Genomic DNA, 13243 nt, shown 5'->3' on the forward strand with positions numbered 1-13243 from the left:
CTAATCCTCCGCCTGTGGCGCTGGCACCCCGGGTTCTAGTCCCGGTTGGGGCGCCGGATTCTGTCCTGGTTGCTCCTCTTCCAGTCCAGCTCTCTGCTGTGGCCTGTGGCCTGGGAGGGCAGCGGAGGATGGCCCAAGTGCTTGGGTCCCTGCACTCGCATGGGAGACCGGGAGGAAGTATGGCCACTAGGGGAGTGAACCAACGGAAGGAAGACCTTTCTCTCTGTCTCTTCTCACTGTCTCTTTCTCACTAACTCTGCCTGGCAAAAAAAAAAAAAAAAAAAAAATGTAATGCTTGTTTTACAGGGGGGAAGGGAAGTCTCAATGAGGGCCATGACTTTCCAGGTCACACAGCTGACAGGCGGCAGGGCCCCAGCTGACGCTGAGCTGCAGCACGCATGCTGCTGGGACCAGAAGAGGCTGGGGCAAGCCGGGAAATATTCCTGCCACGGTAACCACGGGCTCCATCCACACACTGAGGGTCCCTGGGACTCGGGCGACCCAGGAGAGGAGCGGGAGGGGAGGTGAGAAGGGAGGGAAGCAAAGGGAGTTAGCTGGGTGGGGCAGAGGATTAGGTAGAGGCCATGTCCGGAATTGGGTCCGGAGCCATGGTCACAGGGCGAGTGGTCAGAAACCCAGGTGCTCTAGTGTGTAGCTTGGGCTGTACCTGTCCCCTTCCTTGGACCACGTCCTGTCCTTGCTGTGTTACTGATGCCAGGCTCATAGCTGCTAGGGCTGCTGAGGTTAGGGGAGCTCAGCAGGTGGATTCTGAGGTCCAGCTGCAAATACTAGCCTGGAGGTGGTGGGGGGAATTGCAGGGAGCTTGCAAGGGAGGGATAAACTGTTGGAATCCAAACAAGGCCCTGGAGAAACCTGGAAGGGCAGGGGCTAAGTTTGCTTGGACCTGGGAGCCGCTTGAGGGCAGGGCCAGACCCGGCTTTTAGGGGCTGGGATGCAAGTAGCCTTCTGGGTGAGCAGCAGCCTAGGTCTCTGTGGAGGGAGTGCTCAGCCGGAAGTGGGGAGAAACTGGGTGGTTTGGGAACAAGTGCCTTCCTGATAACCTTAGTCCATGCTGCAGGCTGGGGTACGGTCCTGGTCAGTAACACACTCTTCCCCAGCGTGGGCAGGGGATTTCAGACCCTTAGTGTGCCTGGGTCATCAGACGCAGCCCTCAGCCTGGGCTAGGTGCAGCCCGTGTCCTCCCGTGACCTTATCCGTGACACCCAACAGGTTATTTACAGGAGCTGGAGCAGGGTTTGGAAGGAATGTTCTTCCTCTGAGCTTCACCCCTCAGGCGTGGGCCTCTTGACTGCCCTTCTATAGGTTCCTTGAGCCCCATGGGAGGTGGAGCCCGTGGCCTTGAAAGCTCTGAGCTGGCTGGGGAGGGCGTGGGCTGGCAGCCTGAAGCCTAGGAGCTGAGGCAAATAGACGCAGGGCAACAAGCGGGTGAAGGGCACCCGCCCCCTCCGCGAGGTTCCTGCATCACTCTGCACGGAGTTCTGTGGCTTCTGTCTCTCCACTGGTTTGCTCCAGCAGCGTGGGTGGGGCTGACATTTCCTAAGCTGCCACCGGGTGCCAAGTGCAGGAAAAGCACTTTCACAAATGTCTTACTTGATCTCGGCCACAACCCTGGGGACACAGCTGGGTTATCAACAGTGGCCGCTCTCTTCTCCATCCCTAGCTGCGTGTGGCCCAGGGCGCCCTCCTGCTCCCCCCTATAGCTGTCCACAACCTGGCCAGCTCTCCGGGCCCACCCAAGGCAGGCCTCTTCTAGGAAGCCCTCCCTGACTGTTTGAAGTGGCCCTGATCGTTCCCCCAGGGGTTCCCTGAATTCAGAGCACCTCCGGCCTGCGCTGTTTTGATCACTGACTGCAGCAGCCTTACATCTCTGGGGACCACGGCCCAGCTGCACAGACACAGGCCAAACACTTCACGCTTCCTGGAGCCTCAGTTTCACTGTAAGAGGGGCAAGGGACCGCCCAGGTGAGAGGCTGCTCTGAGGCCCGAGTGCAGTGGCACCGCTTGGGGATGAAAAGCACGCCCTTTTGTCAGTGCCTCTGCAACCCCTGGCCCAGCCGCTGCACGCCACACACCCGCGTCCCCCTCCTGGCCTCCCCACAGGGCTTGTCTCCAGCAGCTGCTCAAGCAGTTGGGGTCCGCGTGGCTGAGCCAGAGCCACCACCCCAGAGACAAGCTGGGTCCTGAGGGCCCCGGCCCACGATGCTGACAGGTTTCGAGCACCAGAAAAGGAACTACGGGGGTCGTTCTAATCTGGGCCGACCTGACCCCTGGGGGCCTCTGAGATTTCGTGGGCGCTGGCCCCTGTTCCAGCAGCTGGGCTTCTGGGGGGCTGTGTGATTGTCCAGCTTTCTCTCCAGCAGTCAGAGCTCAAGTGGATTCCTAGCACCCCCGTTCCAACGGCCAACCCAGGAAACATGCACAGAGTACAAACACTAATAGAATTTTATTCAAACAAAGGCAGGAACAGTGACCTTCAAAGCTAAGTAAAAAAAATAATAAGTTAAAAGCATGGTTAGAATTTCAGACAATCACATACAAAGGCCTGGAGGCGGCGGTCTCCCCTCCTCTCCCACTCATTCAACATGGCGTACAGTTTCAATCTGCAAAGCCCCCTTATCCCCAAGCAAGTGAGCTGGAGGCAGCTCCAGGATTCCCTCGGCAGGCATGAAGCACACGATCCACAGCCCCTCCCAACCTTTAAGGCACCGAGGGCCCAGTCCTGTTGAGGCAGGGGGTGGGCTCAGGTCAGCAGCCCACTGAGTCAGGGATGCTGGCAGGAGGTTCTTGGCTGCAAAGACGCCTGCCAGGGTCCCTTGGTCAAAAGATGGGTAGGCCCCGTGAGCGCCAGAACCACTGCCTCACTGTAGGAGGAAGAAGCCGGAGTCCCGGCAGGTGCAGTCTGGGAATGGGTCTCAAGGCACCCACGGACTGGGCTGGTGGCGGTTTGAGGGCCTTCCCAGGCCTGAAGGAACCAGAGCTGGCTGAGGCCGAGGGAGGGCCTTAGGAGTCCTTGTGGGAGCACTGGGAAGAAAAGATCCGAGCGATCCTGCGTGTCTCCTCCTCGGGCAGGCTGGGAGGAAGTGAGCTGGGCCTGGGGCGACAAGGCCTTCTGGAAAGGGCTCCTCTGGCGGCTTCACTCTTGTCCTGCAGAGGAAGAAGTCGGCTCCATCAGTACTGAGGCGGAGGCATCAACAGGGCTGGCCTTGGCCCTCTCATCTGGGGGTCCTGGTGCTAATACTTGTGTAGAGCAACTGGCTCACGCGGCACTCAACACACCACATCCTGCTTAACCCTGATGGACTCTGTAGTTCCGGTGTGTACATCATTCTCCCAGGTATAGCCCAGGGCGTGAGCGGCCGCGCAGACTGCTTGTCCCTCTGCGGGCGGGGCCGTCGCTGCCAGAATGCAGTATGGGGTGAGGCCTCGTCCCTTCCTGACTCCAGACAAGTCATTGTCCCTGAGTTGGGTCGCGTGTGTCCCAGCTGGGACCGTGTCCAGCTCCTGGTAGAGGATGCTGGTGAACAGCACTCTCTCCTCGGGGCCCCTGCAGTTCCTGGAGTGTTCAGGGGATGTGAGACCCACTGCCCTGCTACCAAACTCTCCCGGTCTTGGGCTCACAAATTCTGCCTTTGAGGTGACGGGTCACGATTCTCTCAACTCCCATTTGCCCCATCTTTAAACACTTTTAATTTTTTGCCTATACAGTGCCAGGCTCCCTCATGAAGGAGCTTGCAGCTATACAGAGGGGGAGGCCTGGGAGGGGAAGGGGCAGTACTGAAAGGAGATGAGTGCGGCCAGTGCGGGAAGACCGCTGAATTCCCAGCCTGCACTGGGGGAACTTATTCCCTGGCCCCGAATTCCCACACGCTGATGCGTCTGCACGCTGCTGGGGCATGGGGAGCGCGGCACCACCCCCTGGGCACTCACCATGGGTGTGGTGGAGACCCTGGAGGTTGGGACAATCTCCTGGCCCCTGCAGCTCTGCTAATGGAAAACTGAGGTGCAGGTAGTTACTCCCAGGCTCAGCAAAATTCACCAGCCCCTTCTTTCCTTCATTCCTCCCAGCTACAGATTTCCAACGCCTACCGTGTGAGGGAGATAGAAACGAAGAGAACTCAGCACCTGACCTTTAGGGCTCAGAGTTAAGCTCTGGGTGGCAGGGGGATCTACCCAGAGAACTGGAGCGGCAGCCAGAATGAGGTGAGGGAGGGAGCCAGGCGTCCCTGCTACCCTGCCTCGGCCTCAGCTCCCCACCCAGGAAGAGGGGCAATCTTGAGGGCCCCTGCCGACAGAGAATCCTAAATGCCACGGAGCACACGCCACCCGGGCATGCTCTCAGCAGTCAGCCTGCGGCAGGGACCACAAGATGCATCTCCCTGTCTTCTAGTCAGGCTGGGGCTCAAAGGGAAGAGAACTTACCCTTTGCTGGGGTCTGCAGTTCTCCCTTCCAAAATGTGGGAAGCTCCAGTTCCCATAATGCCTCAGGCCAGGAGACACCAGTGTTGCCCTTCCTTCCTGCCTGGGTGCTCCTGCAGGGCCTGTGCTGGGACCAATGCAGGTGACCACAACTGGGCCAGGTCCAAGATACAAGTGTGGAAGCTGCTAGAGCAGTCAATGGGTGGAGCCCCTCCACCCTAGGCCCCACACAGATCCCCTTGAACAGGCCACAGGCTCCCAGCGGGTGGTGGGTCCAGGTGTCCCCACTTCCCCTGCTTTGCAGCATCCCTGGGGCTTTCACTGGGGGTGAGAACTGGCCCCAGCTGGTTCACTCGCTCAAGGCCAAGGCTCTTTGTCTTTCTGGGTCTCAGTGTCTTCCCTGCCAACGGGCGCTGAGGCCGTTTGTTTGGTCTGCCTACCTAGTCTCCTCCTTGTGACGCTCAAATACAATTCAGACGCTACCGCGGGTCTGGCCAGGGGCACTAGCAGAATGAAGCTGGGGGCTGTTCTCAGATTCCCCCAGGCCCCTCCCATGCGCACAGTGCTGGGTCCAAAAGGTCCTGAGCAGAACTGGGCCCAGCACCTCCCGCCTCTGGCCTGGGATTAGGGCTGAAGTGTTGTTTTCCCAGAGCAGGTCTCAAGTGACATACACACCGCCTGAGGAGCTAGAAGCAAAACTTCCCAGAGACTAAAAACAAAGCAGACAGCTGCCTGGGGCTGGGGGTGGGGGCGGGCTTGCCAGTGCACTGCTGCTCCCTAGACTGAGCAGGGCTCAGCAGAGCTGTCCGCCTGGTTCACCCTTCACCTCCTTGGCCGGCTGCCCTCCCCGAGCTGCCTCCCACAGTCATCTCCTAAGGCGGGGACTAGGACTTTCCTGGTGCTAAAGACAGCAGCAAACTCAGCAGCTGAGCTAGGAGCAGTGTAAGTGGGGACAAGACAGGGATCAGAGGCCCCACCTGGAGAGGCAACTCTCCCCACCCCGCCCCGCGCTGGGGCGCTCTCACCCTCAGTACTCGGTCCGAGCGTCACTGCCACCTGTTGCCTCCCTACCCTTCCTCCCAGCTCTCCTTGCGAGGAGGCCTCTTACCAGGCCTCATCTGCACAACCAAGGGCCTGACTAGAGCAAGGCCCTGTCAAGGAGAGGGCTGGGAGTCCAGAGTTCCGAGGGAAGGGCTAAAGTTACATTCCTGGAAGAGCTCCTGGCCCTTCCTAGGCTTTGGCCTCAAAGTGCTCTGGTAACTGGAGCCTAGGCCCATGGGCCCTTCCTGGCTAGGCAGCTGCCAACCTATGGTCAGGGCCAGCATGGGCACCAGGCAATGCTGGTCTTTTCCCTGACTCCTGTACACTCTCGGTCTAGTCACCTAACTCCTCCCAAAGTGTTGCCTATATCAGAAACCTTTTCACCTTGAGGTCTCCTCTTGGTTCTGCAGAGGGCTAGGGACTTGGTGGCTCACAGAGACGAGGCAGTAGGTCAGGACCTTGCCTTCTGCTCCAAGAGGGGCGGCTCAGCCCCAGGCCCGGGCCCCCGGCTCAGCATGGTATCTCAGCTCCCTACTGATCCAACTGGTGACTGTGGGAGGCTGGGTCTCTAGCAGTTTTGGGCATCTCTGAGATGTCTTTGGGATCGCGGAAGGGCAGTCAAAGGACAGAAAACTTCTTTGGGCTTTGAGGATAAAAGAAGTAGCCCCAAGGCTGTAAGTCAGGAGGCCATGGGCTTCTGGGACCAGGGCTCTCCCACTCCTGCACCTTTAACGCTGGCCTGAGCTGACCAAATGGCCAACTGCTCCGGCCTGGAACTGCCCTCCACACCTCTCAGGCTGCCCTGTAGGGCCTGACTTCCCAGCACACCGCTTCTGGCTCTAAGCTTTTGATCATGTCCCATCTCTTAGCATCTCTGTCCCTCAAGTACCTCTGTCCCTTCTACACACATTAAAATGCTAACAGCAGAAGAGGGAATGCATCTTGATAATGATGGGAATAAACAGAACAACAGTTAACACTCACAGAGTCCTTGCTGGGTGCCAAGAACTGCCATATCTTACTTAGTTTTCCACAGCCAATCCTAGGAGGCAGGTACTGCTAATGTTGTGCCCATTTTTCAGGTAAAGAAAACTTAGGTAACTTGTCCCAGGTTACACAGGTAGTAAAACGACAAAGCTGAACTTGAAACCTGGGCTGTCTGGATCCAGAGGCCATGTTCCTGATCACTGCATGGTTCTGCCTGACGGAGGGAAAGAGGGGTGAACAGCCACAAATGAAGTCTGTGTCGCCTTCCCAGAGAGCAGAGAGACACTGCTGGAGCTCGGAGATGCAGCGGCAGAGCCAGCATAAAGCACCAGGTGTGTGCTGACTCTCAGCTCCCAGGTGGCCTGGAGCCCTTCAGTCCCTAGTGATGTCTACAAGGCCGTGGCCCGGCTACGTGGAGGCGAGACCACCGAGGGCTTTCACTCATGCCTGGCCCTGTCTCCTGCTTCCTGCCTCCTACGCTCACTCCTCATGACTAACAGCATCTGGCCCCATGCCTGTGGCTAATGCAGGGGCTTGTCTGTGATGCAGGCAGAGAAACATGGGCAGGAAAGGAACAAGACGGTGCCCACGTCACGGTAAGGACCTGCCAGGCACATGGGGCAGGCACACAGGGGCCAGGCCCAGATGACAGGTTGCTTCTTTTCTTCCTGTCTGTCTCAGTGCAGCATCCTCTCAAAATGCTCCCTTTCAGTCTTCAAGGCTGAGGTTGGCGTTAGGAGGAGGCGGAAAGGGTGACGTCCTCACCCACAGAACAGCGCTCCTTCCCTGCTCTCCCTCCCTTGCACTCTGAGCTACTCAATGTGCCCGAGGTGTTGGGAAGCGCCCATCAGATGGGGAAGCCGCCCCCTGCCCCCAACTCTAATCCTAGCTGCGCTGGCACTCATCTCTGTCTTCCTTTGTGCTGCAGTCAGAGTGGTTTCTGGCCTCTCGAAAGGCCACGGCTCTTCATGTGCTCTGGACCCCAGGCCGTCTCCAAGCGGGGGACTGCTCTTTCTACGCTCGCCCCTCTCCTGCAACCTCCCCTTGTCCCTTTCTCCGGGGGGTCATCACATCAGCATACAGGAAACTATGTGCTCCTCCCCACCCCTCAAAACCAGCCACTCCCTGATCCGCGCCAGCCACGCTTCTATTTCTCTACTTCATCTTCACAGCAAAGTTGGGGAGGGAGTTGGTGTCACCCTCTTGTCACCATCCAATCCTTCTCCAAATTTTAATTACATATGATTTTGTGATGTTATTGTGTAACATACCAACGAATCTGTATTATAACACAGGTAAGTTATGAAGAATAAAAATGAACACGTGTAAAGCCACAACCGCACCCAAGAACTGAAACATGGCTAATCCTGTTGATTGGCCCTATATCCCCTCCCCCTCCCCTCTCCCATCCCTCTGCCTCCACATCGATAAACACTGCAGTCAAACTGATGAAAACCAAAGATAAGGCAGCAGGTTATGTTCAGGGCAACACTAATAAAAACGATGTGCACTTCTCAGAAACAACGGGAGACAGAAGGCCGTGGGGTGACATTTCTAAAATGTCAAAAGAAAAAATTATCAAAAATTTCAAATTCGAATTCTACTTGTATATAGCTGGTGAGAAAAATATCTTTAAAAACCAGAGGCAAAAGATATTTTCAGATAACTCAGAGAATCAGTTACCAGTTGGTCCACACCATGTACAATTCTGAAGGAAGTTCTTGAGGCTGACGGGAAATGGTGCCAAACAGAAATCCGGGTGTGAAGAAGGGAGGAAGCGCGCCGGAGACGGTGAGTATGTGGGTAAACATGAAGATCACTGTTTTTGTCTTAAATTCTGCAATGTCAGGACACTTTTAAGACCTTCAGAGACCCTATGCTCTGAGATTATGGTGCCTCTGCCCAAATAAAACCTACAATTAAATCAATCAAATCTAAAATAAACCATAAGGAAGCCAATTAAAGTTCTGATATCCTCTGGTCACTATTTCAGTTTTTTTTTTTTTAATTGAGTTCTTTTAAGTAATTTTATCTTCATTTTTAGTGTCTACTTGCTAGTGACAAACTAAGTAAGAGAGACAGAGAGACTCTAAAGAATAATGATGTTTATTTGGGAATAAGCAGGGAGTATGTAATGTGGAACATGAATGCCATGGAAACCCTGGGTGTATTTTAAGGGGAGGCGTAAAAGACTTGTAATACAGCCCACCAAACCACTTAAGGCAGGAAGGTGGCTGCAAAGATGACAAAAAAGTCTCAGGAGTCCATCAACTCTAGGCCCCAGCTGGTTACGCAGAGTGGAAAGTGGGGCCGGTGCTGTGGCGTAGCAGGTAAAGCCTCTGCCTTCAGCTCTGGCATCCCATATGGGCGCCAGTTTGAGTCCAGGCTGCTGCACTTCTGATCCAGCTCTCTGCTATGGCCTGGGAAAGCAGTAGAAGATGGCCCAAGTGTTTGGGCCCCTGCACCCACGTGGGGGACCTGGAGGAAGCTCCTGGCTCCTGGCTTCAGATTGGTGCAGCTCTGGCCGTTGCAGCCATCTGGAGAGTAAACCAGCGGATGGAAGGCCCCTTCCTCTCTGCCTCCGCCTCTCTGTAACTTTACCTTTCAAATAAAAATAAATAAATCTTAAAAAAAAATAGTGGAGTGAATCAACGGAAGGAAGACCTTTCTGTCTCTCTCTCACTGTCTATAACTCTCTCTCTGTCTCTCTCACTGTCTAACTCTACCTGGCCAAAAAAAAAAAAAGTGGAAAGTGCATGTAGGGGTGCGAGCAGACTCTGAACGCAATCAGGCAGGCACTGTGAAACTGGTCCTCCTCATCACCGACTGCCTGGCTTTGAAGGAATCAGACACAGAGTGTGACACTGCGTTGGCCCAAACTGGGGGCCATCACTACAGTGATAACAACGCGGAATCAGGGCTGTGAGGGAAATGCTGCAGGATGTGCACAATGCCTATCACCCATCCAGGTGATTCTTTCATTAGAAGCATGCCAGAATAGACTGGGGAAAAATCAACCATGCAAAATTTTTATTTAATAAAACTTTCCTGAGCTTATTAAAAAAAAAAAAATGGGGCTGGCGCTGTGGCACAGTGGGTTAACACCCTGTTCTGAAGTGCCGGCATCTCATATGGGTGCCAGTTCTAGTCCCGGCTGCTCCTCTTCTGATCCAGCTCTCTGCTATGGCCTGGGATAGCAGTAGAAGATGGCCCAAGTCCTTGGGCCCCTGCATCTGCGAGGGAGACCCAGAGGAAGCTCCTGGCTCCTGGCTTCAGATTGGCAGCTCTGGCCATTGCAGCCATCTGGGGAGTGAACCAGCATTTGGAAGACCTCTCTCTCTCTCTACCTCTCTCTGTAACTGTCTTTCAAATAAATAAAAATAAATCTTAAAAAATTTATTAAAAACACACACACACATTTAAAGGCAAAATGAGAATTATGTAAATTACTTTTGGCCACAAGGATTAACAACAAATTTGTTCAAGGGTTAATAACCAGGGTGACATCTGTCCAGGGGTGAATTAACAGTTGCTGGACAGGTGTCCTTGCAGAAGTTGTTTTATGTAAGGTTATAATGGCCTTTCGGAAAGGTTGTGGCAGTTCTGGCATTTTTTTTTTTTTGTGATAGATTTTATTATCAGCCAAACATTTATTTATTTTTTAAAAGATTTATTTGAAAGGCAGAGAAAAAGGGAGGAACAGAGAGGAGAGAAAGATCTTCCATCTGCTGGTTCATTCCCCAAATGCCTGCCACAGCCAGAGCTGGGCCAGGCCAACCCACAAGTCAGAAACTCCATCTGGGTCTCTCACCTGGGCGGCAGGGACCCAAGTATGAGCCATCGTCTGCTGCCTCCCAGGCACATTAGCAGCACGCTGGGTTGGAAACGGAGGCGTGACTTGATCCCAGGCACTCTGACACTGGGTGTGGGTGTCCTAAGCAGTGTTGGCTTGACCCGCTATACCCCAACTCCTGCCCATGTCCTAGCTTTACTTATTTTTGGACACAAATGAGTCCATTTTGATTCTGACAATTTTCACACCAGTATCCTAAACGCACTTGATTTTATTTCTAGCTTACCCACAACTGGATGGTAGCCAGCCAAGAGCGTAGGACTCTGGAAAAATACACTGCAACCAGTACAGGAAGGAGTGAGAGGCCTGTCACTAACTAGGGTGACCAAATTCCTGGGGATTCCTGGATTGTGGGGCCTCCAGGGCTGCAACTGGGACAGTTCTGCCTAAATCACGATGCCACCCTCACCAGCACCCAGAATGAGATCCTGACAAGTGGCCCTGACAGCAGCAAGCCATGCAGTTTAGTGATGGGCAAGAAAGAAAGCAGCTAAAAACTGAGTCTTGCTATCTCACAAGGAGACGTGCCCTTTAATTGAAGCAAACATTCCTCTTTCTCCCTCTCCTGCACTTTGTGTCTCATGTTTAATAGGCCAAAGACAGCATGTATCCCTGGGAGCTGGCATCTAATGAAGGTACAAACGCAAAAGCAGGAAGAGCAGTGGTGTTGGCAGATGAGGGATGGCAGCTCACACGAGCTGGCTCACAGACCTCCCTTCCTCTGGGCACGACTGCCACTTGCCCCACGTGGCTGCAGGCGAGGAGGCTGAGGGAACAAAGAGTACCTGCTCGCCTCTCGGCTGTTCTCACCGTTATCTCATTAGGCGCCAACTGTTAGCCTGCTGCAGAGGCTGGCCCCTCTCCTCCCTAGGAGAGGCTTTTCTGGTATGATAAAGCTTAGACTGACGCATGTGCCACGTGCATGAGGTATTCTGAGAATGGTGACGGAGAGTCTGGAGGAGAGTGGGGTACGTGTCTGTGTGGGGGGGTGCGTGTCTGTGTGTGGGGGTGGGGGTGGGGTGGGGTGTGGGCGGGAACTCACACAGGACCGGGCATCTGGTGGCTTCGCTCTAGGGCTCTAGTGGCAGGCTCTTAGGATGCCGCTGGACTCACCCCATCTTTGCTCCACGTGGCCTCTGGTAAGGCACATACAATGCTAAAGTGGTAAATGCTAAATGAAACCTATCTAAAAGAAGGCAAATGGCCTGGGAACGGAACCAACCCCAGTGTCACGACTGTCAGGTGGTGTAACTGAGGAGCACAGCTGAGATTCACTGGTTGGGTGATCCTAGGCTGGCACTTGGCCTGTCTTCATCATCTCAGACTCTTTATATATAAAATAGAAACAGCAATAGCTTACAGTCTGCATGGGAAGCCCTGGGCCTCCGTTTCCATATACTACAGGATAACAATGGTACCCATCTCACTGCGTTGTTGGGAAACTTAAATGAATTTATACGTCACAGACTTACAATGCCCACTGCAAAGTATGGGTTGAACAGGGGTGAGCCATCACAATTAACCAGAATTCTGAACATTCTGTTCATTGCATGCATCGGGCCCTGAAATGATCTTGGTTATAGAAGCCCTCCGAGGCAGGAGCTTTGTATTGCCAGGCATGCAGTCCTGCTCTGTGGTTCCTTTCCCCACACCATCACCGTAACTGCCGTTTCAAAGTCATCAATGACCACCCTGCTGCCGGATCCAAAAGAGAACTCATTCTCTTCAGAAACCATGGTGAACTGTTTAAAGTTTAACAGGCATCACTCCCCTGCTTACCTCTTCAATGCTTATCCTGCATTTTGAATAAAAGTGAAACTCTTTTCCATGGTGTACACAGCCCGTGTGATCTGGGTCCTTCGGCCTCATCCTGCTGGTCTCTGAGTTCCCTGTTACTGGCTTCGTGTCACTCTCTGGGCCATTACAAGCTCGTTTCAGCCTCAGGGCCTGTGCACGTGCTGCCCTGCCTGGAGCACTCTTCTCCAAGTTCCTAACACAGCTGGCTCCTCAGTATGGTGCAGCAGGGCCAGAAACACAGATTCTGAAACCAGGCTGCTTGGGTTTCAATTCTGTCTCCCCTGCTGACCACCTGCATGACCAGGTGAATTACTTAATCTCAGTGTCTCAGTTTTCTCAACTTAAAATACAGGGGTAATAACAGTATGTTCATCATCAGGTTGCTGAATTAAGTACGTTAATGTGAAGTGCTTGGAGCAGTGTCTGTACAGTAAGCACCATGGTGGTCACTATTTTTTTTTTTTTGAATTATTACTATTTTTGTTTAACACGGTCTCCTTGGAGAAATGCAATTCTTTATCAGATCAGCTAGTACTCACCAGTCCTTAAGTACCCTAGGTTTCTGTTTACAGTTTGTGTTCCAAGACAGGGAATTTGTCCTCTTTACTATTATATCCTAGCACCTAGTGCAATAGGTGATACAGGTAGGGACTCAATAATTACATGGTGAACAATTAGAGAAGTCATTACTAATATATTTCTTGCAAAGCTGGTACTCGTTTTGTTGAATTTCTTGTCACTTGCAAAAAAGGTCAGGTGCTAGGAAGAGAGGTGGGATTTGTTCAATCCACTAGCTAAGCTGAGTGATAAATAGCCAGGATGTGTCTGCAAACGACACAGGTAACCACTGTACTCTCCTGCAGTAAACCCGTCACGGGCCCTGCACCTGCTGTTTGGAGCCGTCTCACTCACACCTGCCTGTGCTTGGCTGCAGCTCCCACAGCACAGCATGCGCCTCTCAGCTGACTCTTGCTTTTAGGCTCTGTTCTGTATTTTTCCTTGCATGTCAGCCGTAGCTGACAATGCCCTGTTCTGACGTATTTGTTTTTCCATTCTTTTCCTGAGCTCTCTGCCCACTGCTGGCCCACAGGAAATGTTCAGTGCAAGCCTGGGGAGTGACCACTGCTG

At 53.5% G+C, this 13243-nt stretch overlaps 1 protein-coding gene across 13 annotated transcripts in view; it reads right to left on the bottom strand.

Annotated features, from left to right (window-relative positions):
* Nucleotides 1-2445: 2445 nt before the first annotated feature.
* The window catches only part of C2CD3 (C2 domain containing 3 centriole elongation regulator), a 122697-nt gene continuing 111899 nt past the window's right edge, over nt 2446-13243 (bottom strand). For 9 of the 13 annotated variants that reach the window (XM_070075257.1, XM_051822310.2, XM_070075259.1 and 6 more), the window contains one exon: nt 8551-9066. In XM_070075257.1, coding sequence (XP_069931358.1) covers nt 8722-9066 — 345 coding nt within the window. In that variant the 3' untranslated portion in view covers nt 8551-8721. Of the gene's footprint in view, nt 3166-3948; nt 4104-8550; nt 9067-12747; nt 12941-13243 lie in introns of those variants that run through there. The other 4 variants (XM_002708510.5, XM_070075269.1, XR_011389150.1 and 1 more) reach the window with 3 other exon arrangements.

Source organism: Oryctolagus cuniculus, chromosome 1, assembly GCF_964237555.1.
Source record: "Oryctolagus cuniculus chromosome 1, mOryCun1.1, whole genome shotgun sequence".
Taxonomy (NCBI): domain Eukaryota; kingdom Metazoa; phylum Chordata; class Mammalia; order Lagomorpha; family Leporidae; genus Oryctolagus; species Oryctolagus cuniculus.